The sequence below is a fragment of the Xenopus laevis genome, chromosome 3S (genome assembly GCF_017654675.1).
Source record: "Xenopus laevis strain J_2021 chromosome 3S, Xenopus_laevis_v10.1, whole genome shotgun sequence".
NCBI classification, from domain to species: domain Eukaryota; kingdom Metazoa; phylum Chordata; class Amphibia; order Anura; family Pipidae; genus Xenopus; species Xenopus laevis.
This window is the reverse complement of record NC_054376.1, coordinates 122,786,454-122,813,074: the sequence shown is the minus strand read 5'-3', so window position 1 is coordinate 122,813,074 and position 26,621 is coordinate 122,786,454. Positions and strand designations below refer to the sequence as shown.

At 38.8% G+C, this 26,621-nt stretch overlaps 1 protein-coding gene across 1 annotated transcript in view; it reads right to left on the bottom strand.

The window, feature by feature from the left end:
* The window catches only part of icam5.S (intercellular adhesion molecule 5 S homeolog), a 38,799-nt gene extending 12,551 nt beyond the window's left edge, over positions 1–26,248 (bottom strand). The window contains exons 1-3 of the mRNA XM_018256283.2: positions 26,007–26,248; positions 1,964–2,233; positions 257–493 (exon numbers count right to left, since the gene is read on the bottom strand). Coding sequence (XP_018111772.1) covers positions 257–493; positions 1,964–2,233; positions 26,007–26,097 — 598 coding nt within the window. The 5' untranslated portion in view covers positions 26,098–26,248. The remainder of the gene's footprint in view (positions 1–256; positions 494–1,963; positions 2,234–26,006) is intronic.
* Between the last annotated feature and the right edge of the window lie 373 nt (positions 26,249–26,621).

The window sequence follows — 26,621 nt, the reverse complement described above, 5'->3', positions numbered from 1 at the left end:
ATCCATAAAATCATTGATAACATTCTGTTCCATGGAAAATATTACTTACATATTACATTGATGTATGAGAGAATTTATATTGATTTATTTAACGACAACCTATTTCTTATGTAACCTTAACATAATAAATATCTGAATTGAAATCATGAAACAGGAGGGTGATTTAGACAAGACGAGTGTTGAAATCTACTGATCACCAATTAAAGGTCAGCTGATCCCAATCTACCTTTTGGGCACCCCTGCTCTATATACTTACATTCCACTGTCACTGTCACTTTTTGTGATGTCATGTCAACACTATTAACAGCTTTGCATTCATGCCTGCCGGTCATGCTCCTGTATACTTTGAACTTCTCTCCCTCTTTCACCTTGGATTTGTTGAAATAGCAATTAACTTCAGGAGGTGGGTAGCCCTCAGCTTTGCACTTAAAACTCTCCTCGCGTCCCTCCACCCAGGTAACTTTTTCTGGGCAGTCCGTGAACTCGGGCTCAGCTGGAAATAAGGAATGAAATGTTTGTATGTATATACAAGCACAATAAAAGTAGAGCAGAACAGTGCACTCAAATTAATAATATATTTAAGCATTATATTTATACAGATACATATATATATATATATATATATATATATATATATATATATATATATATATAAACCAATTATTGTACAAAAACCGCACTCTCAGGTCTTCTCAAGGGTGTAAAAAAAGAAAATATTTATTTCGACGTTTCGGCTTCTATACTGAAGCCTTTCTCAGTATAGAAGCCGAAACGTCGAAATAAATATTTTCTTTTTTTACACCCTTGAGAAGACCTGAGAGTGCGGTTTTTTGTACAATAATTGGTTTACATAATTTTTGAATACTGCACCCAGGCAGCTGTTTTTGCATACATGAGTGCTCCAGCTTTGTGAATATATATATATATATATATATATATATATATATATATATATATATATATATATATATATATATATATATATATATATATATATACATACAAAAACAACTGAATAATTAGAGCAATGTAGAGAGGGAGTTATAGGGAGGGTTATATGAAGCAATAGGAGGAGTTATAGGGAGGGGTTATATGAAGCAATAGGAGGAGTTATAGGGAGGGTTATATGGAGCAAAAGGAGGAGTTATAGGGAGGGGTTATATGGAGCAATAGGAGGAGTTATAGGGAGGGGTTATATGGAGCAATAGAAGGAGTTATAGGGAGGGTTATATGGAGCAATAGGAGGAGTTATAGGGAGGGGTTATATGGAGCAATAAGAGGAGTTATATATGGAGCAATAGGAGGAGTTATAGGGAGGGGTTATATGGAGCAATAGGAGGAGTTATAGGGAGGGTTATATGGAGCAATAGGAGGAGTTATAGGGAGGGGTTATATGGAGCAATAGGAGGAGTTATAGGGAGGGTTGTATGGAGCAATAGGAGGAGTTATAGGGAGGGTTATGTGGAGCAATAGGAGGAGTTATAGGGAGGGTTATGTGGAGCAATAGGAGGAGTTATAGGAGGGTTATATAGAGCAATAGGAGGAGTTATAGGGAGGGTTATATGAAGCAATAGGAGGAGTTATAGGGAGGGTTATATGGAGCAATAGGAGGAGTTATAGGGAGGGTTATATGGAGCAATAGGAGGAGTTATAGGGAGGGTTATATGGAGCAATAGGAGGAGTTATAGGGAGGGTTATATGGAGCAATAGGAGGAGTTATTGGGAGGGGTTATAGGGAAGGATTTAATGGAGGAATTAGAATTATATGTGGAAATATAGGAATTATATGTTGACGTTATATGGAGGACTTATAGGGGGGTATATAGAGGTGATATTGACAGTGATTATATGGAACAACAAATCGCAATCAAATAGAGCAGCAATAAGGACAACATGGGAGTTATTGTAGTATGTGATACATTTGAAGTTACAGAGAAGAGAAATAACATTATGCAATACTCACTATGGACATAAATGATTTCTGTCTTACTCTTGGCTACAAAATGAGCTTCACATGTAACCTCCATTCCATGCATTTTACGTGTGGCATCCAATTTACATGTTGTTTTTGGAGGGGGTCCCTTGTCGTTTTCACAGACTGAGAAATTCTCCCTTGCAAATATTTTTAACTTCACATCCAAGGTTTCATTGGTGGGCAGCGTGCAGGTGATCTCAGTGCTTTCATCATCTATTATCTTGTCCTCCAATTGTAAGACTGGAGCCAGAAGGAACGCTGGAATGTAAAAAAAAAAACATATTCTCACCGTCACTTATCTGAATTAGAACAGGTAAGACAGAAACATACGCATAGGTACATTGTTTATACATATGAGTTATAGAAAATAATGTCCTCTAACTATCATTCATCATGACTTTCAATGCTGTAATTTATTGTGAAGCTGAATGAATTACTAATTGGCCTTGTCATGTAGAGAATATAAACATTTAAAGGGATTCTGTCATGATGTTTATGGTTTACTTTTTATTTCTAAATGACACTGTTTACACAGCAAATAATTCACTCTACCATTTAAAATGTTATTATTGAGCCAACAAATGTATTTTGTTATAGCTGTAATATTGGTGTGGAGGCAGCCATTGTGCCTGATTCTGAGCTTTGAGAAGGAGCCATCACTTCAGGATGGAACTGCTTTGAGACAGCTATTGTTTCTCCCCTTCCCATTGCATTTAGCATGACCTAGGTCGTGCTCCCTAGCTCCACTTAGTGGTAGACATGACAGTACCACCCGAGCAGGAAAAGGCAGGGTAGCATCTTTAACAATGCAAGCAAATACTTCAGCATTGGCGACAGGTAGTTAGCTGCCTATTATTCTTTTGATAGGCTGCTAAAGGGCTGCTGGAGAGGGAAGGGAGGGGGGTGATATCACTCCAAATTGCCGTACAGCAGTAAAGAGAGACTGAAGTTTATCAGAGCATAAGTCACATGACCTGAGGGCATCTGAGAAACTGACAATATGTCTAGCCCCATGTTAGATTTCAAAATAAAAAAAATGTGTTTGTTCTTTTAAAAAAACAATTTCAGATCAGAATTCTGCTGGAGCAGCACTATTAACTGATGCGTTTTGAACAAACATGTCTCCCGCAACATATATCTCTAACCTTTCCTACTATGTAACCCATGTTATGTAAAGTCTTAACCCATTAATTCACATTAGTCCAGGGATGGTACAGGTATTCCCTAGTCTATAAACTTGAGGGGGATCCCATAGTTCTTCATATTTGAACTTTATGTAAAGGCAGTTGTGCCTTTGTCAGGGAGGGGCCTCAGCAAGTAGAATCTTGAGCTAAGGTAAGTTGGAGAAAGGGACATAGTGTATATGGTCCTTCTAAGTGAAAGTATAGTTCAAGCTTTAGTGTGAGATAGTCAAGACTGGTTATAAAAAGCTTTTTGTGCTCCACAGTGGAGGGACAATGTGGTGTTAGTTATAGGGATGCACTGAATCCAGGATTTGCTTTGGGATTCGGCCAGGATTCACCCTTTTTCAGCAGGATTCAGATTCGGCCAAATCCTTCTGCCCAGCTGAATCTGAATCATAATTGGCATATGCAAATTAGTGGCGGGAGGGAAATCACGTGACTTTTTGTCACAAAACAAGGAAGTAAAAATGTTTTCCCCTTCCCACCGCCAGGATTCGGATTCGGTTCAGTATTCGGGCAAATCTTTCACAAAGGATTCGGAGGTTCAGCCAACTGGGCATGTGCATCCAGGGCCTCCACTGTTGAATATTGTACAAGATGTAATGTACAGGGTGGAAGGAGCTGGACTGTGGACATCACATGTGAAGGTAAACAAGCTCCTTCTGCATTTCTCTTTGTTATGGGAGGGAGAGAATGGAAAATAATGTGTCCAGGTTCATATCACTCTGTCGTTGCATATTGCTGCTTTCCTGTTAATGTTTATGTGAAACTCATAAAGTTTGTTTTAGGAAAATCTCTTTCTGGGAGAGGAAGGGGAAGTGCTTTGGCCATTCTGCCAGTGTCAAGATCTGTATATCATGCCGGGGAGACAATTAAAGGAAAAAGAGTGATATGGGGCACATGTACCTGCAGCCTTGTGCCTTTATATGGTCACAGAACCCCTCAGTGACTTCTAATATCCTTATCATTTACAGTAGGGGGTACATTATCCCTTATAATACATGAGTGATACTCAGAGTTCCCTGTATAACTCAGCCTGCAGCCTTGTGCCTTTATATGGTCACAGAACAACCCCTCAGTGACTTCTAATATCCTTATCATTTACAGTAGGGGGTACATTATCCCTTATAATACATGAGTGAGACTCAGAGTTCCCTGTATAACTCAGCCTGCAGCCTTGTGCCTTTATATGGTCACAGAACAACCCCTCAGTGACTTCTAATATCCTTATCATTTACAGTAGGGGGTACATTATCCCTTATAATACATGAGTGATACTCAGAGTTCCCTGTATAACTCAGCCTGCAGCCTTGTGCCTTTATATGGTCACAGAACAACCCCCTCAGTGACTTCTGATATCCTTATCATTACAGTTGTAGCCACTGAAAAGGAGAATTGCAAGTTCATCATGTCCCACAAATGAAAGTCAGGTGTAAGCAAATTTACAGTACACATTTATTTCCCGATTTCAGAGTTATTTGTCCAATCTACGGTTCCCCCCTCAGATCTTTGAAATCATTACCCCTTATTCGGAAAACCATCAGTGTATATTACCGCTGACTGAGTATAAATTGACTGTAGGACCTTTCTAATATCAGGAATTTCCAACCCCTGCGTTCCAAGACAAATGTTAGTGTTAAGGCTGAACCTGCCAATAAAAGAGTTCCCTTCTATAAACATCTTGTGCAAACATCAAATGCCCAGTCTAAATATGGCGCCAATATGAACTTCCATCCTCGGGGGTATTCATGCTTAAAGAACACAGATAACACTCTTCCGTTTCGCAGGGACTGTAGTTCTGCCAAAGCTCTGTGTGTGTGTGTGTGTGTAATAGAAACTGTTTTTTTAAATATTAATGTTTCTTGTTATGTTACTGGGCCCCACAGCAAATTCAATTAAGGGCCCCAAAACATTCTTACAGTAATTTGCCCTATTCTACAAAGATATATTGAAATTACTTATTAAAGGTCACCTGTTGCCAAAAATATTATCCTCAATCAAAGGTTCGTGCTAATTAAGCTTGCACTCTGGTTGGGGGTAACAGTGTTTTTTTTTTAAACTGCCCCCCGCCAGCACAATGCCACCCACACCCAGTTTGAGCGGCCATGTTGTCTCATAACGATCGAATGCCGTAACTTGCTCATTGTACACATGACGTCAGAAGCGCGTTACACACATATATTCCGACCAACATGGGCTGGCAACAGAAGCTCCCTCCTGGTGTGAGTGTCCTAGCACTGGTGAGGGGAAATTTTGTTTTAAAAGGATAAGTAAACCTTTAAAAAAAGTGAATGTAAAACTGACTAGGGGGTTATTCTAAGCACTTTTGTAATTTACATTCATTATTTATTTTGTTTTTAATCCAAGATATTAAGGGATACATGTGCTGTTAATATGAATGAATTTTGTTACAACAGTGCCACCTGCTGGTCAGTTTCCCACCAGTCTGACCACCAAGTAGTCAAGGAAGTTGTCAGGAGAAAGAAAGAGGCTGCTCTGATGTTCCTCTGCTTAGGAAAGATGTAAGAAAGGTTTCTAATTCTTTTCCTAAGCAGAAGAACATCAGAGCAGCCTCTTTCTTTCTCCTGACAACTTCCTTGACTACTTGGTGGTCAGACTGGTGGGAAACTGACCAGCAGGTGGCGCTGTTGTAACAAAATTCATTCATATTAACAGTATATGTATCCCTTAATGTCTTGGAATAGAAAGAAAATAAATAATGAATGTAAATTACAAAAGTGCTTAGAATAGCCCCCTCATCAATTTTACATTCACTTACTTTAAAGGTTTACTTTAAAAAAAGCTTCTGTTAACCCCAACTGGAGTGCAGGCTCTATTATTAAACTGGGTCTTGGTGGTCACCTCTAGCAGTTCTGTCTTCCTCTTTCCCCCTCTAACAGTTGCAGAGCCTGGTTCCCCTGTGTTATACCTCATTAGAAATATTGATTTGAGTGAGTCCCATTTGACCCATACAGATGCAGTCCAGACGCAGTCCATCAAGTGAAAGAAAGGGATAATACAGTGTATGTGCAGACAGGGTTTGTTATGAAACACATTATGCAATGTTAAATAGCTACAGTCTGCAGTGTGATAAATAACATTTCTTTCTTTGATGTTTCTCCAGTTTATGTAACACCACCTCTTGAAATGTAATGGACTTTGGAAGCAATGTACTGTAGATGTGTCCTCTGTTATTGTGTCCTTCGCAGAGGGTATGTTTAACCATCGAACTACTTCAGAATGTAGATTCTACTCCTTCAGCCAGTGCCAAAGATTTCACAGGTTTTCAAAGATATCATCATCATCATTCATTTATATAGCTATACTTTTAATATGAATTTATAACACCTCCCTCCAAAAAAACTATTTGCACCATATTGCTTAGTACACGGACAGCCTATAGTTATTCTCAGTGTCTGACTGGCTGACTGGGACACCAGGAAATATTACAATGGACCCCAGTCCCAGTGATCTGTTGGAAACTCAACCTTGTGTTTTCCTAAAAATGTCCATCCTAGAGGTCACTGCACTCCCCACATTCTCCCTCACCTAACTATGGAGCCAGTGCATGGTTATAGGCATCACGCGCCCCATTCTGGCACATAAACAAGATTTTGGCATAATGCAAAGCTTTCCTTAATATCAGTGTCCACAAAATGGCGGCCTGGCTGCTTGCTGTGATTGTACATTTATAGATAACAAAAAACACGATTTAAATATTTTATATAGGGTAAGTTACATTTATTTTACTTGGCTAACATCATAAAATAGAATTTGTAATTATTTCTTGTGGTGACGTGTCCCCTTTAAGTAGTGGTATAATAAAGTATTATCATAGAACAGGGTATACATTTTTAATTTTATAATAAAACGAGACAGGACTCTGCAGCAAAACAGCAAGTCACACCTGTTTGCCGTAGCAAACCTAAACCACAACACTGGCTTCATGGTGCACAGGAAGCTAAACCACAATGTCTCGCTAAACGTAGACAACACCTGCCTTATCGGATTTCTAAACTGGATAAAATTTTCTATGGAAAGTATCAAGTTATTGCCCCACTTAGTCTTAAAGTAGACTTGTCACTCAGACCCAAAAGTTGTATAATAAAAGTCCTTTTCAAATTAAACATGAAATCCAATTTCTGTTTTTTATTAAAGCATTCATAGCTGTTGTAAACTCATTTAAAAATCTCAGCAAATGTTATAGTAGTTTAGCTTTAACGGCAATGATCATAGAAAGATTATACAAACGTTATCGGATCTGTGTGACACCTGAAGCCCTCCTTACACAGTAACTGGTTTGTTATAGTGAAAGCTTCCCGAGACTCTCTATTCTTTTCTGTCTAATTAACAAACTCAGTTATTCTGAAGGGTCTTGCATCAGGGTCATAATTAGCAATAAGGTTCTGGTAAGCAAATTTCCAACAGGCCCCTGGGAGGGCATTGTTGGCAGGGGGTCCTGTGGGGTGTTGGGAGGGGGCCCTTCAGGTGGCAGCCCCGTCGGTTATATTTAATGAAACACAACTCTTAACAAGTTATTTAAAAGGGCCAGTGGGTCACAAATGTTTGTAACGCCTTTATAGAACCATAGCACACTGGACAAAAACTTTGATGGGAGAGTAGACCACTTACTTCCAGTTGCATCACAAGCATTTGTTGGAAAAGAATCCCCCTGAACACACTACAGTCCACGTTTCCCTACAGCAGTGATGTCCAACTGGCGGCCCGCGTGCCACATGGCCCCCCCAAAAAAGTCTGCCTGCTGTGTCTGCTTACCATGTGAAAGCTTTAAAATTTATCACTACATTATTAACTGACCCATGAATTGTTACACCTCAAATTCAGGCTATAAACTCCTGCATTGTGTGCCATACTCTGCCTGTCCTATGCTCCCTGTGTTTGCCATACTCTGCCTGCCCTATGCTCCCTGTGTGTGCCATACTCTGTCTGCCCTATGTTCCCTGTGTTTGCCATACTCTGCCTGCCCTATGCTGCCTGTGTTTGCCATACTCTGCCTGCCCAATGCTCCCTGTGTGTGCCAAACTCTACCTGCCCTATGGTCCCTTTGTGTACTATACTCTGCTTGCCCTATGCTTCCTGTGTGTGCCATACTCTGCCTGTCCTATGCTCCCTGTGTGTGCCATACTCTGCCTGCCCTATGTTCCTTGTGTGTACTATACTCTGCCTGCCCCATGCTCCCTGTGTGTGTGTCACACTCTGCCTGCCCTATTCTTGGGTGTGCCATACTCTACCTGTGTGTGCCCTGCTCTGCCTGTGAAATATAAGCCTCATAGGGTTTGTTCTGGGGGTTTATTAGCATTTGAAAAATTGTTAGGTGTTTAATCATGTGCTGGGGTGGGGTGCTGTATTATCCACGGGGGAGGATGAGGCATATGGATTTAAGGTTAGGTCTTAATATGACAACTTCTTTCAAATATGAATTATAAGTGATATCTCAGCAGTGAGAACCAACCATTTGGTTTTTAAGTGTGCTGCCGCAATTAATGTGGACATGGTATTGTGGTAACATGGGTGTGGTTTAAATTGGGTGTGGTTTAAAAACAGGGAGTGGTCAACACTGGCTTCCATTATCGGCCCTCCACCATTCCGGCCCTCGTTACCACAGAAGTTGGACAGCACTGCCCTACAGTATTCACTTGACAAGAGTTTGCACAGCCACTTGCTGGTGATTCCGATATAAATATCTGGGGGTGATGGGTGTCTGCAGAAGGGGACAAGAGGGGGCAGTTGCCCCACCCTGACTTCTCCAGCTAGTTTCAAGAAATTGTTTGTAAATGAATTCCCAACAACACAATTCACTAAAAGTGGAGAGAGACCATTTTGGAGTAAAAGTGGTGGTAAACTGAAGTAAACTACTATAACTCTTCCACATGTGTCAGATAAATTCTAATATAATTTGCTCTGCTTTGGTTCAGCCAATCATCATTTCACCCCTCTTGTAGGTGCCCCATTGAGGAATTATTATCATAATAAAAGGGATCAGCATTTTATAGTCAGGGCACATGTTTCTGTCTAACCCTATAGGTGTAAAAGCCTCATTAACAAAACAAGTAAAACACTGATTAAACCAAATAAATGTATGTTATACAATTTGATATTTAACAAGTTTTCAACTCACACTTGCGTTATTTTACTAGTTTTTGCTTAATGAATGAGGCAATATTAGCAATTTGAGTGAATATATTATCTAAAGGAAAAGTAAAGCCTCCCAGGCAATTTTGTTTTAGTTTTAGCAGCAATTAGACACTTGATCTAAGATAATAAAACATATTTCTGATACAAATCCCTAGATTATGCAAAAAATTTCTTGTATTAAGCCCCTTATGTCTTGTTACAGAATTGGAATCACACAAACACGTAGGCAGATTTAGAAAGCTCAGGTTATCCTAAAATTAATAATGTATAATAAACCCCCTTCCCCAAAAATTCCAATTTGATGTCTGACTCACAGGTGTAGTAATAGCTAAAGACAAATTCAGAAAAATGTCTTTAAAATGTCGTGCGACTGTGTCGTCTGTTTTAAAGACACATTCACGAAAGTGGTGATAGAGGTTTGTGTATTTGATGGGAAACACTTTTATCTCCACTTTTATTTTGTCTCAATGTCACCACTTAATTATCTTTTCCATTGTCATGGATAGGTTCATCTTCAGTGGGAATAGTTTACTTGCTCCCCTGGAAAAAAAATCTGTGGACCCCCATGCTGGGGGTGGCTCAATAACAATGTGAACTGTGTGGAGTTTATGTTTTTTTCCTAGTGGTTATGTCAGTATACGAAGGTCCTTGAGATCAGGGTCTCTTAGTACCCCAGTCCGACACTGGCTTTTCTTTAAATCTCTCATTCTCCTTTTATTATGATGAGCCAATATGAGAGATAAACTGCGCCCACATAAGAAGATGTCAGCCAGGGAGTTACAGTCTCTATTTTCTTAAGGGAGGGATATACAGCAGGGAAACGGGTGCATATTTCCTGTAGCAATATGAACTTTTTCACAACATTTAGCCACACATTTGTTTTAGTTTAAAGTATTAACATTCCTTAAAAATGGCTAAAGCAATGGTCCCTGTAGAGCTGAAGGCCATAATTTAGTGACCTCATGTTAGTGAATTATATCATTTGTACCAGTGAACAGTGTATGGAATAAAACTTCTGGCTGAAAACGTTAATTTTAGGTCACCCATGAGCAGGTGTTGTAAATTAACTGTGCACAATAAAATAAGTTCCAATGTCATAAATGCGACATGAACACTGCAACATGTAAGAGGGTGAACCAAATGTTGTAATTGATTTGTGGTTGAAAGTTGATTGAATAATGTGTGTGAGTATGTGTTAAAATTGTTGAGAGGGTAAAAAGGTGTAATTTATTCCCCCACCAGCAGAGGGAGCCCAGAGTGCTAGAGGGTATAAAAGGAGGCCACACCCTAGAGTTGATGTCTTTAATGGGAGGATGACTCTCTGTCCTGAAGAAGATCTACAGCAGGAAGGAAAGAAAGGTAGAACCTAGCATAGCAGTTTGTAGTTAGCAGGCACTAAGTGTCTGAGATAGGGAAGTTAGCACAGGTAGTTTCTTGCCCCACCTAGGAGTGTAGTGGAAATTAGTTTTCCGTGGACATCCCACAAGTCAGGGACCCAGAATATAGGGAAGACACAGGATAGGGTTAAGGATGCCTGGGGCAAGAAGAAGGACTATTGGTGATCCCGGTTGGAATAGTAAAGGGGTGCACCGGATTATCGAACCAAGCAGAGGAGGAATTAACCGTACCTGAGATCTGGGATAAGCCCTAAGGGAACTGTGGTGGAAACTAAGGTCAGCAATGGCAAGAATGTTAATGTTGCTTGAATGCTGTAAAACCGTAAGTGTGACTGTTTGAAATTTTTGTGATTTTAAATAAACCAGAAATATTTTTATTTAAAATTATTCTGACTCGCTATTGTTCCTGTAAAGGGTTAACAGCCGGAGGGCCCCCTACAAACATACCATTTTCTTATTTATGCAAAAAAAAAGTTTCTGTTTAAAACTTTTATTTCAGTTCCGCAAGGACATGTTTTCATGGATACTGAGTTCATCTGAAGTTTAGCCAAGAATAGAATGAAGAGAGGCCTAGCAATGGAGCAACGGCGAGAGAGCAGAAAATTAAGATTATCGAGGGCAAAACACAAAGACGTAAGTAAGGGCTGGGATATTGCGGGGAAGAAACAACAGACAGATAATTAAAAATACAAGTATTAAATATGAGAAAGGGATAAGATACCACATATAATAGATGGGAAAAAAAACAAAGAAAGGTCAGAGAGAACACTAAGCAGGATTTACCAAAGGTCTTGTTTTTTTTGAAAAATGTTTACATTTTATTGATTTATTCAAATCTGTTTTCTGTGTTTTATCAATCGCATTCATTTATTTACTTTTCTAAATTGTATTTATTTCATGCAATTTTTTGAATTTTTTCATTTTTAATATAAAAAGCTCACATCTAAAACCTGCCAGGCTTTTCATTTAAAATTGTGGATAAAGAAATCCTTTATGAAATAAAAAAAAGCTATTTATTCCAGTTATTATGATTCATGAATTAAATTAGGGTTGCCAACTTTTCTGAAAGCTAAACCCAAATGAAGTGGGAGTGGCTGATGGCATCTGGGTGGGGCAGTGTTGCAGGGGTTGGACACTATGATAAGGTTGCCACCTTTTTTGGGGGGGAGAATGGGTAGGGGGTGGGGTGGATGACGTTGGAGACGAGGCAGGGCAGGGCCGGTGACTTCTGGGGCAGTGACATCGGTGTCGGGGGTGGTGATGTTGGGGGTGGGACTGTTGATGTGGCGATCAGTGATTGGCTCATCGCCATGTCCTTATTTTAAATATCCTCTGGCAACCCTACTATGATGTTGGGTGGGGTCATGATGCTGGGGTTATTGAATCACTTAGATGCAACTGGCTGGATTTCTGTCCAGTTTTCTAAATGTTTAAAACTAGAAAGAAAATTTTTACTCGGACAGTCCTTTGAAAAACTGGGATGCCCAGTTCAAAACGGCACAGGTGGCAACCCTACCTCTATCTATATTCTGCCTGATGAGTAAGCCCAATGCTTTAATTAGACGTATGGAATCTATTTTACAAAAACCAGTTATCCAAAAAGCTCTGAACTATACTGTAGCAATGCTTATTACTGATTTTTCCCTGATTTGCTTTTCCCTTTTGTCATAATAAAAAAACTGTTCTTGATGGTAACTAAACCATATTGACAGCAAAAATCACAGTGAGCATCATAATATTTTGATATTTTTTATTTATTGGCCAAATGGCTCTTTGGGTTTCACAAGAAAACTGAACACAAAGTTGAGAACCGAACAGGCCGAAGAAAAACCAAACTATTGGCAACAACCCTAAATTAAATATGTAAAATTAATTAACTAATTAATTAATTAGATGAAAAACGTTCAGTAAACAATTGGATAAAAAATTGTTGCCAGGAAATATAACCAAAATATTTTCATAACCAAAAAAATACTAGGAATGTGAGCATTAAATGGTAATAAATACTTCAACATTATTTTTCTATTAGGATTGAAACCAGGAAAACCATTTGGTTTAAAATGGTTGTAAGTTTAAAAAAAAAATAAAAAATTATGGGGCAGATTTATCAAGGGTCGAAGTGAATTAGAGGGAATTTTCGAAGTACAAAAATTCTAAGTAATTTTTTTGTATACTTCCACCATCAAATAGGATACTACGACTTCGTCTTTCGAATTCGATTCGAAGTAAAATAGTTTGAATATTCGACCATTCAATAATCGAAGTACTGTCTCTTTAAAAAACCTTTGATTTCAATACTTCGCCAAATTAAACCTGTCAAAGTGCTATGTTGGCCTATGGGGACCTTCTAGAGCATTTTTCTAAGTTTTTTGAAGTCGAAGAAAAATCATGTGATCTATGGATGAAATCCTTCGAATCGTTCGATTCGAAGGATTTCATCGTTCGATCGAACGATTTTACTTCGACCGCAAATGGCCAAATTCAATGTAAAAAAAGTATTCCAATTAGATGGTTGAATTTCGAAATTCGACCCTTAATAAATCTGCCCCTATATATCCTAAATATAATATAGCCTAAATATATAAAAAAAATTGTACAAAATTCTCTCAATGGATACATATGGTAATATTGTGTTTGGCATGAAAAATGTCTCCAATAACAATTACATTCCTGAAAACAGAAAATGTTTTGGCAAACACAAAAATCAATAGCTGGAAAAGTGTTTCTCCCTGGATTTAAAATGTGACAAAGGTGTTGCCTATTTTTGTGAGTTGCAATTCACACAAATTGTGGCAAAATGTCCTTTATAAATTTTTAATTCGTCACATTTTTTCATGACTGCATTTTTTCCATTAAGAATAAATCTTTGCTTGTCATGCCATGATTTTATTTTTTGAAAAAAATAAATACATTTTGCAAAAATAAAAAAATGAATAATGTATTTAAAATGTTGCCATGATTGGCAAGAGTCATAGCAAAACCCCACGAGAATGTCAGGAGAGGTTTGCGATAATAAGAAATATAGAGGTACAAAAGAAAAATTCAGCATCAGCAAGTGAAGCTACAGAATTCTTGAATAATACGAAACACCCTATCATATACAGGTATAGGATGCGTTATCCGGAAACCCGCTATCCAGAAAGCTCCGAATAATGGAAAGGTCGTCTCCCATAGACTCCATTTTATCAAAATAATCCACATTTTTAAAAATGATTTGCTTTTTCTCTGTAATAATAAAATTGTATCTTGTACTTGATCCAAACTAAGATATAATTAATATTTATAGAAAGCAAAACCAGCCTATTGGGTTTATTTAATGTTTACATGATTTTCCAGTAGACTTAAGGTATGAAGATCCAAATTACAGAAAGATCCATTATCCGGAAAAGCCCAGGTCACGAGCACTGTGGATAACTGGTCCAATACCTGTATAGATTGTGTTATCAGTTGTTATAGTCTTAAAGGAGAACTAAACCCTAAAAATGAATATGAGTAAAAATGCCATATTTTATATAGTGAATTTATTGCACAAGGCTAAAGTTTCAGCTTCTCAATAGCAGCAATGATCCAGGACTTCAAACTTGTCACAGGGGGTCACCATCTTGGAAAGTGTCTGTGACACTCACATGCTCAGTGGGCTCTGATTGGCTGTTGAGAAGCTAAGCTTAGGGCTCGTCACTAATTATCCAGCAGAAAATGAGCTTCCCTGTAATATAAGCTGATGCTACAGGTTTGCTGATTATTAAATTCTGATGCTAATTGCACTGGTTTCTGTGCTGCCATGTAGTAATTATCTGTATTAATTACTAATCAGCCTTATATTGTGACATTTCTATTTTATGTGTACTGTATATTGTGAGTGGGTCCCTAAGCTCAGTAAGTGACAGCAGCACAGAGCATGTGCAGTGAATCAGCAGAAAAGAAGATGGGGAGCTACTGGGGCATCTTTGGAGACACAGATCTTTACTGCTAAAGGGCTGTGGTTGCCTTGGGCTGGTACAGAAGCACAGAACATCATGTACAACATTTATACCTACTTCTTTAGTTTAACTTTCCTTATCCTTTAAGACATTTGGACATTTTTTCATGTGACCTTCTCAACAATTTAACTGTTTTGTGTTTTCGACAAAACTTACGATTCCATCCATGGGGGAACACTGTTGGCAGAGAGCTCCACCATGGGTACTATGGTATAATGTATTGCCACATAGTATCCTACAACATATAAATTGTATAACTTCACAGGTTATATGTCCACTCTTATTGACATTACTATGTCCTACTGCTTATCACCATGTAACATTTGCTCTCAGTATTGTTCTCAGACACATCCTGTGAAAGGCAGGGTCACGCAAAGAAAACAACTTACTAACCACTGAGAGTATGAACAAACCAGCTTGAAGTTCAAGAATGATTCAGGAAACGTTCCAAGGCAGATGGTATTTGGTATATTGAGTGTTACATTTATAGAGTATATAATATGCCCTGAGCAGGAATCACAATAACAGCAAGTGTAAGATATTCTTATGGACAATATTAATATGAAATATAAATATGAGTCCATAATAACACAATAACTGTAGGTTCACATACAGAAAGTTGATTTTTGATCCCCACAGCAGACATAGGACTTAATAGTCACAGGAAACCCTTTGTTAAGTTCCCTGGACAACTGCTTTGCTATTAAATAACAAAATCAAGATGGCAGTTTCTTACACAATTAGTTGAGAATAAGCAGAGACAAGGATTATGAATAAGATAATCTTTTGTTTGAACAGTTCTCCATTGGTGAATAATAATAAAGATTTAGGGATGTGTAGAGACCAACTGCTATATACAGTATACAGTCCATGTATCATTATAAATTCTTCAGTGGAACGGCCAACCATAACCAAACTTTCACTTCCCTTCCCTGCATTTAGATGCAAAAAAGAGTAGGGGAGCAACACAAGCATGAAAACTATTCCTGGGTGTTGAAAAATAAGTGCTGTGATTGGCCATTTGGTAGCCCCTATGTGGACTTTACGTCTACAAGAGACAGTACATCTGTTTTTTATGCAACAAAACTTGCCTCCAAGCCAGGAATTAAAATGGAAGCAGCTGCTTTGAGGCCACTGGAAGCAACATCGCAACACGTTGCTCATGAGCCACTGGTTGGGGATCACTGGTCCAACCACGACAAGCTTTGGGTGACAAAGGACACTTGAATAAAGCTCTATCTGGCAGCAGTCCCTTAAAGGAGAAGGAAAGTCGTCTTGCACTTGGGGGTGACAAATGTTAGGCACCCCCAAGTGATTGTATTTACTTACCTGAAAGCCCAGGTCGGTGCTCCTATCAGCAGAAAACTGCTCCAGCCTGGGGTTATTCCAGCGAGCACCACGGAGCGATCTTCCTATTTCTTCACGTAGCTGCGCATAAGCAGTAGAACGAAAAGCCAAACTTTAACTAAAAAGTCGCTATTTTGTTCTACTACGCATGCGTCTGCCCCGGGAAATTTGAAGAAAGAAGAGGCCGGAAGAGGATCGCTCCGTGGTGCTCACTTGTATAACCTCAGGCCGGTTCAGATTTCTGCTGATAGGAGCACCGGCCCGGGGTTTTAGGTAAGTATTTATTTATTCGACAGGTGCGAATTTGCGTAGTTTCACACTGACAAATAAATTCTCAAATTTGCCGTGAAAATTCACCGGCGTCCAAAAAAAAGTTTGGATGCTGGTGACGGTTTCGATGTCTGCGTCAAAGTTTTTGCCGGCAGCGACGGTTTCTGATGCCGGCGCCCATTGAGATGCCAGCAACAATAAATGGACGCCCATTGACTTTAATGGGTGCCGGTGTCAACTTTAACGCCGGTGCCCATTTTGATGCCGGCGAATTGTCGGACAAAATCGCCCATCTCTAGTTATGCATTGTGTTCCATTTGTCATCTTGGAATACTTACAATGCTCACCGTGCTTTTATACCCTTCAAGAATTCCAGTTGTGTTGCATATAGAAAAAAAATATCACCTTTGAACATGCCCAGAAGGCCCATTTAGGTATTTTTCGTCTATAGATCATAAATGTTCAGGGATAGCCCAAAGTTCACATAGACTTTTATGGTAAAGTTGCAGGTGAATTCCAGTCGAGATCTCAATTAAAACAAACAATAATGTGCCCGTTGGTTTGTGTGGAGCTCAGCAGGTTGGAGCTCCCAAGATTTTTTAAGATACTGTCAAAACGTGAGATTTAGTCGATACTGGATCACATTTCGTAGTATTTTCCGTCTTAGGCACCTGTGTTAAAGTGGTTGTTTCCCACACTAATTTTACATCTCTACATTCACTTGCAATCTTTTCCGCTCCTAGAATGGAAATAGAAAGAACTCTCTGTAAGCAGCACTACCTGTGTTTGGCAGAAATGCATCTATGAGGGGCAGGAGGTTGGCCATACATGAATGCCCCTGGCATGTCACCAACTTGTATCAGAATGTGCAATCCCGGAGTATTAGGCCATGCAAGTGACTAAGTAGCCCTTTTCTTGCTTATGGCATGTTACCAGAGAAGTGTGTTCAGGCTTTCGGGCTGATTCCCATCCTCAAAGTTTCCCTGGGAGTATGTGATGTGAGCAGGTTTGCTGTTAGGAATCAGGGGAACCCCTACACCCAAATAACCACACCCCTGGTCTACCTTATCCTGCCCCTGATCCACTCAGTTCTACCACAGCTCCATCCATCCATATATTGGCAGCTTAGGCCCCCGGATTAAACTGATGCCATGATGACTCCTACCTGCCCACCCCAAGAGGACAAACCTGAACAGGAGTGAAGTGTATATGCATTCTGGTTTTTCCATGGGGGGAGTATGTCCACAATTTGTTTTTCTAGGTTTTCTCCCACAGTGCAACAACATTTTGTATATGCTCCACCTCTGGCAAAACTGGGCCTAATGTTTGTGTTTCTGTGTTTGAACAGTTCTCCATTGGTGGAGAATAATGAAGATTTACACCCACTGCTATGTATATAGTTATGTATGATTATAAATTCTTCAGGCGAAAGACTTTTATTCGCTGCCAGCATTTGACTGGAGTCGAAAACTATAATTTTAAGGATGGGTAGGGAAGGATAACATCCGAGACTCGTGTTAGAATTAACTTTTAGAATGCTGGTAAAGGATAGTAGTCATTGTTTTTATCTGATAGTTTGAACCTGGTCTTCTTTTTATGTGGTGTTTGAGCTATTTGCTTTCCTTTTCTGCCTGTCCTCTACCTAAAGATCAGAGTCAGCAGTGCAGAGAGCAGAGAGGAAAAAAACTAATTTAAAACCATAACAAATGTTAATTAATTTATTAATTTAATATTATATATATATATATATATATATATATATATATATATATATATGGATTAGAATTACATTTTTTTTCGCTTTACAAAAAATAGAGTGTACTTCCACTTTAAAGGAAAACTAAAGAAGTAGGTAGAAATGTTGTACATGATGTTTTGTGCTTCTGTACCAGCCCAAGGCAACCACATCCCTTTAGCAGTAAAGATCCATGTCTCCAAAGATGCCCCAGTAGCTCCCCATCTTCTTTTCTGCTGATTCACTGCACATGCTCTGTGCTGCTGTCACTTACTGAGCTTAGGGGCCCACTCACAATATACAGTACACATAGAATAGAAATGTCACAATATAAGGCTGATTAGTGATTAAGACACATAATTACTATATGGCAGCACAGAAACCAGTGCAATTAGCATCATAATTTAATAATCAGCAAACCTGTAGCATCAGCTTATATTACAGCCAGGGAAGCTCATTTTCTGCTGGATAATTAGTGACGAGCCCTAAGCTTAGCTTCTCAACAGCCAATCAGAGCCCACTGAGCATGTGAGTGTCACAGACACTTTCCAAGATGGTGACCCCCTGTGACAAGTTTGAAGTCCTGGATCATTGCTGCTATTGACAAGCTGACACTTTAGCCTCGTGCAATAAGTTCACTATATAAAATAGGACATTTTTAACCATATTCAGTTTTAGAGTTTAGTTCTCCTTTAAATATAAAATGCTGGGACCCCAGCAACTACAAGGGGCAAATTTATTAACATACTTATGTATTAATTTTTACAGTCTATGATTAAAACCACTACTAAAGACTAACTAAAGACCCACTGCAAACTGTTTTACAATGGCAACTGTAGCTCATACTAAAGTTCGTTTTAAAGGGGATATCCATGTAAAATACCTTTTTGAATAATAAAAAATACAGTAGCTTTCCACATCCAAATTAATTAGGTAGAAGTTTTAGTAAAAGTAATAGCAATTGAAAGGCGTATTTGTTTATCCCTTAATCAGGAGAGCAGAGAAGTACTGCTTTCATATGCAATTACAGTTAAAAATATCTTTATTAATAATAATTGCATATTGGGAAGGTGCTTAAAAAGACATTTCCTTTCATGATATTATTTGACTAAGATGTTGGTGCTGTGCAAACAGAGGATAATAATTCTACAGCCTGCAGCTGCCTTGTCTCTCAGCCCCAAATTTGTTATATAAGGATTGCTTAATATTAAAAGGCAGAGCAGAAAGAAAGAAGGTAATTGCAAATAACCAGAGGCTCATTTGTTGATCTAAGACTGGATGGGAAGAGGTTTGTGTATTTAAGGCACCTGCAATTAAAGTGCACATGAGCAAACACATTTTGACTCGTGGTTGGTAACTGGTATGGGTTCTAAGTGTTGCAAGAATATTTTTGGCTGCTTGTTAGACAAATAACTGAGATCTAAGGAGACATAAAGAAGGCTCAGAGCAGAGCTGGAGATCTCAGAAGGAAGGTATGGGAGAAGGGCATGTCCAGGGGGCCACCAGAAAACCTTAGACTGTGGGCCCACTTTCCAAACTATTATTCCTCCTCTCTTCTCTCAGCCTCTTTATTCTACTAGTCGTTTATATCTACTTACTCTGTTGAATTTTTTCCCATAAAGAAATAGGGAATGACCATGAAATAGGCCAAATAGTTAGACACAAACAGGTCCGGACTGAGAATTAAATTAGGCCCTGTTATTTCAGGTACACAGAGGCCCACTCAGCCCACATAGAGGCCCAAACAGCCCCACCAGCCCACTAAATACTGACTTTCTATGGGACCTTATAGCAGCCCCTCTGGCATTTGCCAGAACCCACAGATTGCCAGTCCGGGCCTGCCCAAGAGGCCCACTGACACCTGGGCCCACCGGGAGTTTTCCTGGTATCCCAGTGTGCCAGTCCGACACTGAGCACGTCAAAGTGAAAATTAATAATGCATAAGACAAAACAGACATTGGGCCGCTGGTTTAATAGAACAGATGCAGTTTAATGATTCAAATCCATAAATCCAAACTTGCAGACAGTCTGTTTTATCCTTGTTATCACCCGGGCAAGAACATGGCTTCTGAGAGGTAGGGCACATTTTTAAAACAAAAAATTGTCACTATTCCAACATTTCCAATGCTATACAATATTATAGTTACGTAGTTATTTTGGGTTGAAAAAAATGCAATAGTCCATCAAGTTCAAACCCTCAGAATGATCCTTGGCACATACAGTGAAACCTCTATTTTAAGTGCCCTGATTTTACGTTTTTCCCTCATTTTACATTTTTTATTTATAGTCTCACAAATTTATAATAATTTTCAATGGGCACATTTCCCTAATTTTTCCCCTATATGAAAGTTATTTTTCAAGTCAAAGTAAACTTTATTGTCATCTCAGCAGTATACGAATACACAGTGAGACGAGACGACGTGGCCCCAGCTAGTACATATCACAAGAAGGAACTTAGAATACACAAGAAAGAGGCTGCTCTGATGTTCCTCTGCTTAGGAAAATAATTAGTAACCTTTCACATGTTTCCTAAGCAGAAGAACATCAGAGCAACCTCTTTCTTTCTCCTGACAACTTCCTTGACTACTTGGTGGTCAGACTGGGAAACTGACCAGCAGGTGGCGCTGTTGTAACAAAATGAATTCATATTAACAGCACACGTATACCTTAATATCTTGGAATAGAAAAAAAATAAATAATGAATGTAAATTACAAAATTTACAATTTACAATTTTACATTCACTTGTTTTAAAGGTTTACTTATCCTTTAACACATTTCCCTTATTTTACATTTTCCCGGATTTTACATAATTACATAGTAACATAATAAGTTAGGTTAAAAAAAGACACACGTCCATCAAGTTCAACCTTTTTACTTTTTTTAACCTGCCTATCTGCCAGTTGATTCCTGGTCCCCTGAAAAACATAAAATGGGGGCTCTACTGTATATACAGCACATGTCCTCTTCCTCACAAGACTTGTGTCTGAATGGGAGTCTCTGATTGGGAGTCTGAGACCGGAAGACACAGGGTTCCTTTTAGAGAGACATGCCATGGTCAGATAGAAGAAGAAAGATGGAGGCAACAGTATGAGTTACTGGAGTAATAGAAAGATTGATAATTTCAGATATAAGCAGCTGAAAAGGAGCACTGCCCCAAAAGCAATGTCTTTAAATTCTCACTTTTAATGCCAGCACCCACAAAAAGGTGGCACCCGCTGTGCCTCTTGCAGCGAATAAGATGCTCTTATATGAACAGAGTGGCCTGTGTACCAGTCTGCATGCTAATAGAAGTTGATTGGTCAGAACCAGTATAAGCAGAGGACAAGGAATTATCAAATTAATGTTAATTAACCAATAAATCATGTCTTGACTCCCTACCCCCCTCTCTTTTGACATGAAACATGCCCAGGGTCTCATAATAAGGTTTCTCTCTCTCTCTCTCTCTCTCTCTCTCTCTCTCTCTCTCTCTCTCTCTCTCTCTCTCTCTCTCTCTCTCTCTCATCTATCCAAATGAAAACCCAGCATCCATACACACACCCCTCCCTACTTTTAATTAAATTCTATATACCCATACCCATACCTATACTAACTATAGAGCTTAGTATCACAATAGCCTTTGATATTATGTCTGTCCAAAAAATCATCCAAGTCCCTCTTATAGTCATTAACTGAATCATCATCACAACATCACCCGGCAGTGCATTCCCCAACCTCACTGTCCTGACTGTGAAGAACCCCCTACGTTGCTTCAAATGAAAGTTCTTTACTTCTAGTCTAAAGGGGTGGCCTCTGGTACGGTGATCCACTTTATGGGTAAAAAGGTCCCCTGCTATTTGTCTATAATGTCCTCTAATGTACTTGTAAAATTTAATCATGTCCCCTCGCAAGCGCCTTTTTTCCAGAAAAAACAACCCCAACCTTGACAGTCTACCCTCATAATTTAAGTCTTCCATCCCTCTAACCAGTTTAGTTGCACTTAGTCTCTGCACTCTCTCCAGCTCATTTATATCCCTCTTAAGGACTGGAGTCCAAAACTGCCCCCATACTCCAGATGAGGCCTCACCAGGGACCTATAAAGAGGCAGAATTATGTTTTCATCCCTTGAGTTAATGCCCTTTTTTATGTAAGACAGAACTTTATTTGCTTTAGTAGCCACAGAATGACACTGCCCAGAATTAGACAACTTGTTATCTACAAAGACCCCTAGATCCTTCTCATTTAAGGAAACTCCCAACACACTGCCATTTAGTGTATAACTTGCATTTATATTATTTTTGCCAAAGTGCATAACCTGCATTTATCAACATTGAACCTCATTTTCCAGTTTGCTGCCCAGTTTCCCAACTTAGACAAATCACTCTGCAAAGTGGCAGCATCCTGCGTGGAACCTATAGTTCTGCACAATTTAGTATCATCTGCAAAAATAGAAACAGTACTTTCAATGGCCACCTCCAGGTCATTAATAAACAAGTTGAAAAGCAAGGGACCTAGTACAGAGCCCTGCGGTACTCCACTAACAACACTGGTCCAATTAGAAAATGTTCCATTTACCACCACTCTTTATAGTCTATCTTTTAGCCAGTTCTCTATCCAGGTACAAATACTATGTTCCAGGCCAACATTCCTTAATTTAACCAGTAACCTTTTGTGTGACACTGTATCAAATGCTTTAGCAAAGTCTAAGTAAATCACATCCACTGCCATCCCAGAATCGAGGTTTCTACTTACATTCTCATAAAAAGAAATTAAGTTAGTCTGGCAAGATCTATTACGCATAAAACCATGCTGGCACAAACTTATAGTATTATGATTGGCTATGAAGTCCAGTATCTTATCCTTTATTAACCCTTCGAAAAGCTTTCCTACCACTGACGTCAGACTAACTGGCCTATAGTTTTGACGCTGAGAACGGGATCCTTTTTTTAATAGAGGCACCACATTAGCAATTCGCCAGTCTCTCGGCACTATGCCAGATCTCAATGAATCCTGAAAAATTAAGTAAAGAGGTTTGGCAATCACAGAGCTAAGCTCGCTAAGTACCCAGGGATGAACACCATCTGGCCCCAGACCTTTGTTAATCTTAACATGTTCTAGTCTCTTTTGAATTTCTTCATGTGTGAACCATGCATCATTAGTTGTATTACTAGAATTGGGACTGTTAAGAAGGAAACCTTCACTTACTAGTTCCTCATATGTGTAGACAGATGAAAAATATGAGTTCAGAATCTGCGCTTTTATTTTGTTTTCATCAACCAGCTGACCCCCCTCTGATAGTAAGGGTCCCACCCCTTCCTGCTTAATTTTTTTACTATTAACATATTTAAAAAATAATTTTGGATTTTTTTTACTGCTTGCTGCAATATCCTTTTCTATAGCAATTTTAGCTTGCCTGCTTTAGCTAGCTTCTTTGCATGATTTATTGGCCTCCTTGTACCTTATAAATGTTTCGGCTGTACCAGCTAACTTGAAAGCCTTAAAAGCACGTCTTTTCTTACCCACCTCAACACCAACGCTTCTATTGAACCAAAAAGGTTTTGCTTTGCAACGACGTTCCTTGCTTACAAGTGGAATATACTGACAAGTATATTTATTAAGCAGCATTTTAAAGACTTCCCATTTTTAACCCTGTGAAAAGCATTTCCCACTTAATATGTTGCAGAGATGCCCTTATACTGTCAAAGTTTGCACGTCTGAAATTTAGTGTTTTAGTTACTCCCTTATAGAATTGCTTCTGCAACAGAATCTCAAAGGAGACCATGTTATGATCACTATTCCCTAAATGCCCCTCACCCACACAAATGTTAGAGATGAGTTCAGTATTATTAGTTATTACAAGGTCCAAAAGAGAGTTATTCCTAGTAGGTTCTTGAACGAGCTGGAATAAAAAGTTGTCATTCAGCATATTTACAAACCTACTAGCTTTCTCTGTCTTAGCAACCCCATTACCCCAGTTAATGATATCTATCTATCTATCTCTCTCTCTCTCTCTCTCTATCTATCATCTATCTATCTATCTATCTATCTATCTATCTGTCTATCTATCTATCATCTATCTATTATCTATCTATCTATCTCTCTCTCTCTCTCTCTCTCTCTCTCTCTCTCTCTCTCTCTCTCTCTCTCTCTCTCTCTATCTATCTATCTATCTCTCTATCATCTGTCTGTCTGTCTGTCTATCTAATCTATCTATCTATCTATCTATCTATCTATCTATCTATCTATCTATCTATCTATCTATCATCTATCTATCTATCTATCTATCTATCTATCTATCTATCTATCTATCAATCTATCTATCCATCTATCTATCTATCTATCTCTCCTCTCTCTCTCTCTCTCTCTCTCTCTCTCTCTCTCTCTCTCTCTCTCTCTCTCTCTCTCTATCTATCTATCTATCTCTCTATCATCTGTCTGTCTGTCTGTCTATCTAATCTATCTATCTATCTATCTATCTATCTATCTATCTATCTATCTATCTATCTATCTATCTATCTATCTATCTATCTATCAATCTATCTATCTATCTATCTATCTATCTATCTATCTATCTATCTATCTATCTATCTATCTATCTCTCCTCTCTCTCTCTCTCTCTCTCTCTCTCTCTCTCTCTCTATCATCTATCTATCTATCTATCTATCTCCCTCTCTCTCTATCATCTATATATCTATCTATCATTATTAAGTCTTCCTGGCATACCTCTTCGGGTTTGGGCCAAGCACATACACGCAAAGTACAGAACTTTTTCTGAGATTCCTGTACTGCACATGTGACTTCCCAGAACCGATGAAGGGGAAAACTTGGGAGAATAACAAAAGATGGCAGAATGGTGCTCAGCAAACAGGACCCTGGGCTGGTGCATTTTTATGAAAAGAGCAGGGGCAAAACAGGGTAACAGGTAAATGACTAGAATCACGGAGAAAGGTGCCATCCCCAATGATTTTAAAGGGGAACTATTGCGAAAATGAAAATTTAATATAAGCTTTATCATACTGAAATAAGAAACTTTGTAAATACAATCAATTAGATATGCTGGATTGTTTCTGAAATAATTACGTTTATCTTCCCTTTCCCTCTCTCAACATATATCTTATAGGGGGGGACTTCCTTTCTTTAGAGCTCACTCAAATAACTGATTCCAGTACAAACAAAATAACTGCCTTTTGCACAAATTCTGCATGTAGAGAGACATGATGTCTGGTGAGCTCTAATACATCTTCTAGGCAAAAGGAGTCCTCCTATAAGATATATTGGATCTAACTGTCAATGAATATCTGACACCCAACTGCTGCATGAGGACAGAATAAAGAGAAACAGATGCTGAGAGAGGAATAGTGAAGATAAACTTGATTATTTCAGAAAGATTGATTGATTGTATTTAAAAAGTTTCTTATTTCAGTATGACGAAGCTTATGTACAATTTTCATTTTTGTTCCCCTTTAACTTTCCTTCTTCTTTATAGAGAAGTCACCTAAATCTCTCAAGCAAACCCCTACACCATGCACTGATGAGGGAATATAAACCCCAAAATGAAAATGAAAATGAAATTACCGTTTGAAAGAAACTGTGATTTTTGTTCATCAGTTAAAAACCTTAAATGTTCTTAAAGTTATTTGTTAAACGTTGTTTCAAGGTAGAGAAAAAAACAGCAGTGCGGAAATGGAAATACAGATACTGCTTTCATTATCAGTTATATTTATAAATAACTTCAATATGAAAAAAAGTCATGAATAACATTAGGCAACATTTTATTTTGTGGTTTACATCCATGCTATAATATATATACATGTATATAATATGTATTCTTGCTGCTCATGCTCAGTGGAACGCACAAATACTGTAAATCCATCACTTTAACACGGCAGCAATAACAACAAAAATGCAATTTTTTCTCTTTCCCTCTAGAGGAGAGAGTTTCAGACTAATGAAAAACAGAACCATACGATTTTGGTAAAACTTACTGTTTACTTGATAGACGCTTATTATGCAGAAGGCAGTGAGAATCCAGAGACAGGGAATATCCATAATCAATGTGCACCGGTGGGAATTCATGTACAGAATGGCTTACATAGAAGTGAAACCTCCAACTTATCACACGCTTTGTCCAAACAATAGGGGGAAGGAAGTTTAATGTGTAGAAGATGTGATGTTCTTGCCAGAGCACTGCTGGGGTTCCGCAACTGTTTCCCTGCTGCAGGGAATGACGCCTTGGAATTGTTCTTCTGATATACAGATGGCTGGGACTGAAGGAAGAGGAACAGTAGGAGGGTTACAGCATATCCTATGGGCCTATGGGAGGAGCTCTATGGAGAGGTTATAGGGGCAATAATGAAAGTTGTATGGAGCAATATGAGGAGTTATAGGGAGGGGTTATATGGAGCAATAGGAGGAGATATAGGGAGGGGTTATATGGAGCAATAGGAGGAGTTATAGGGAGGGGTTATATGGAGCAATAGGAGGAGTTATAGGGAGGGTTATATGGAACAATAGGAGGAGTTATAGGGAGGGTTATATGGAGCAATAGGAGGAGTTATAGGGAGGGGTTATATGGAGCAATAGGAGGTGTTATACGGAGG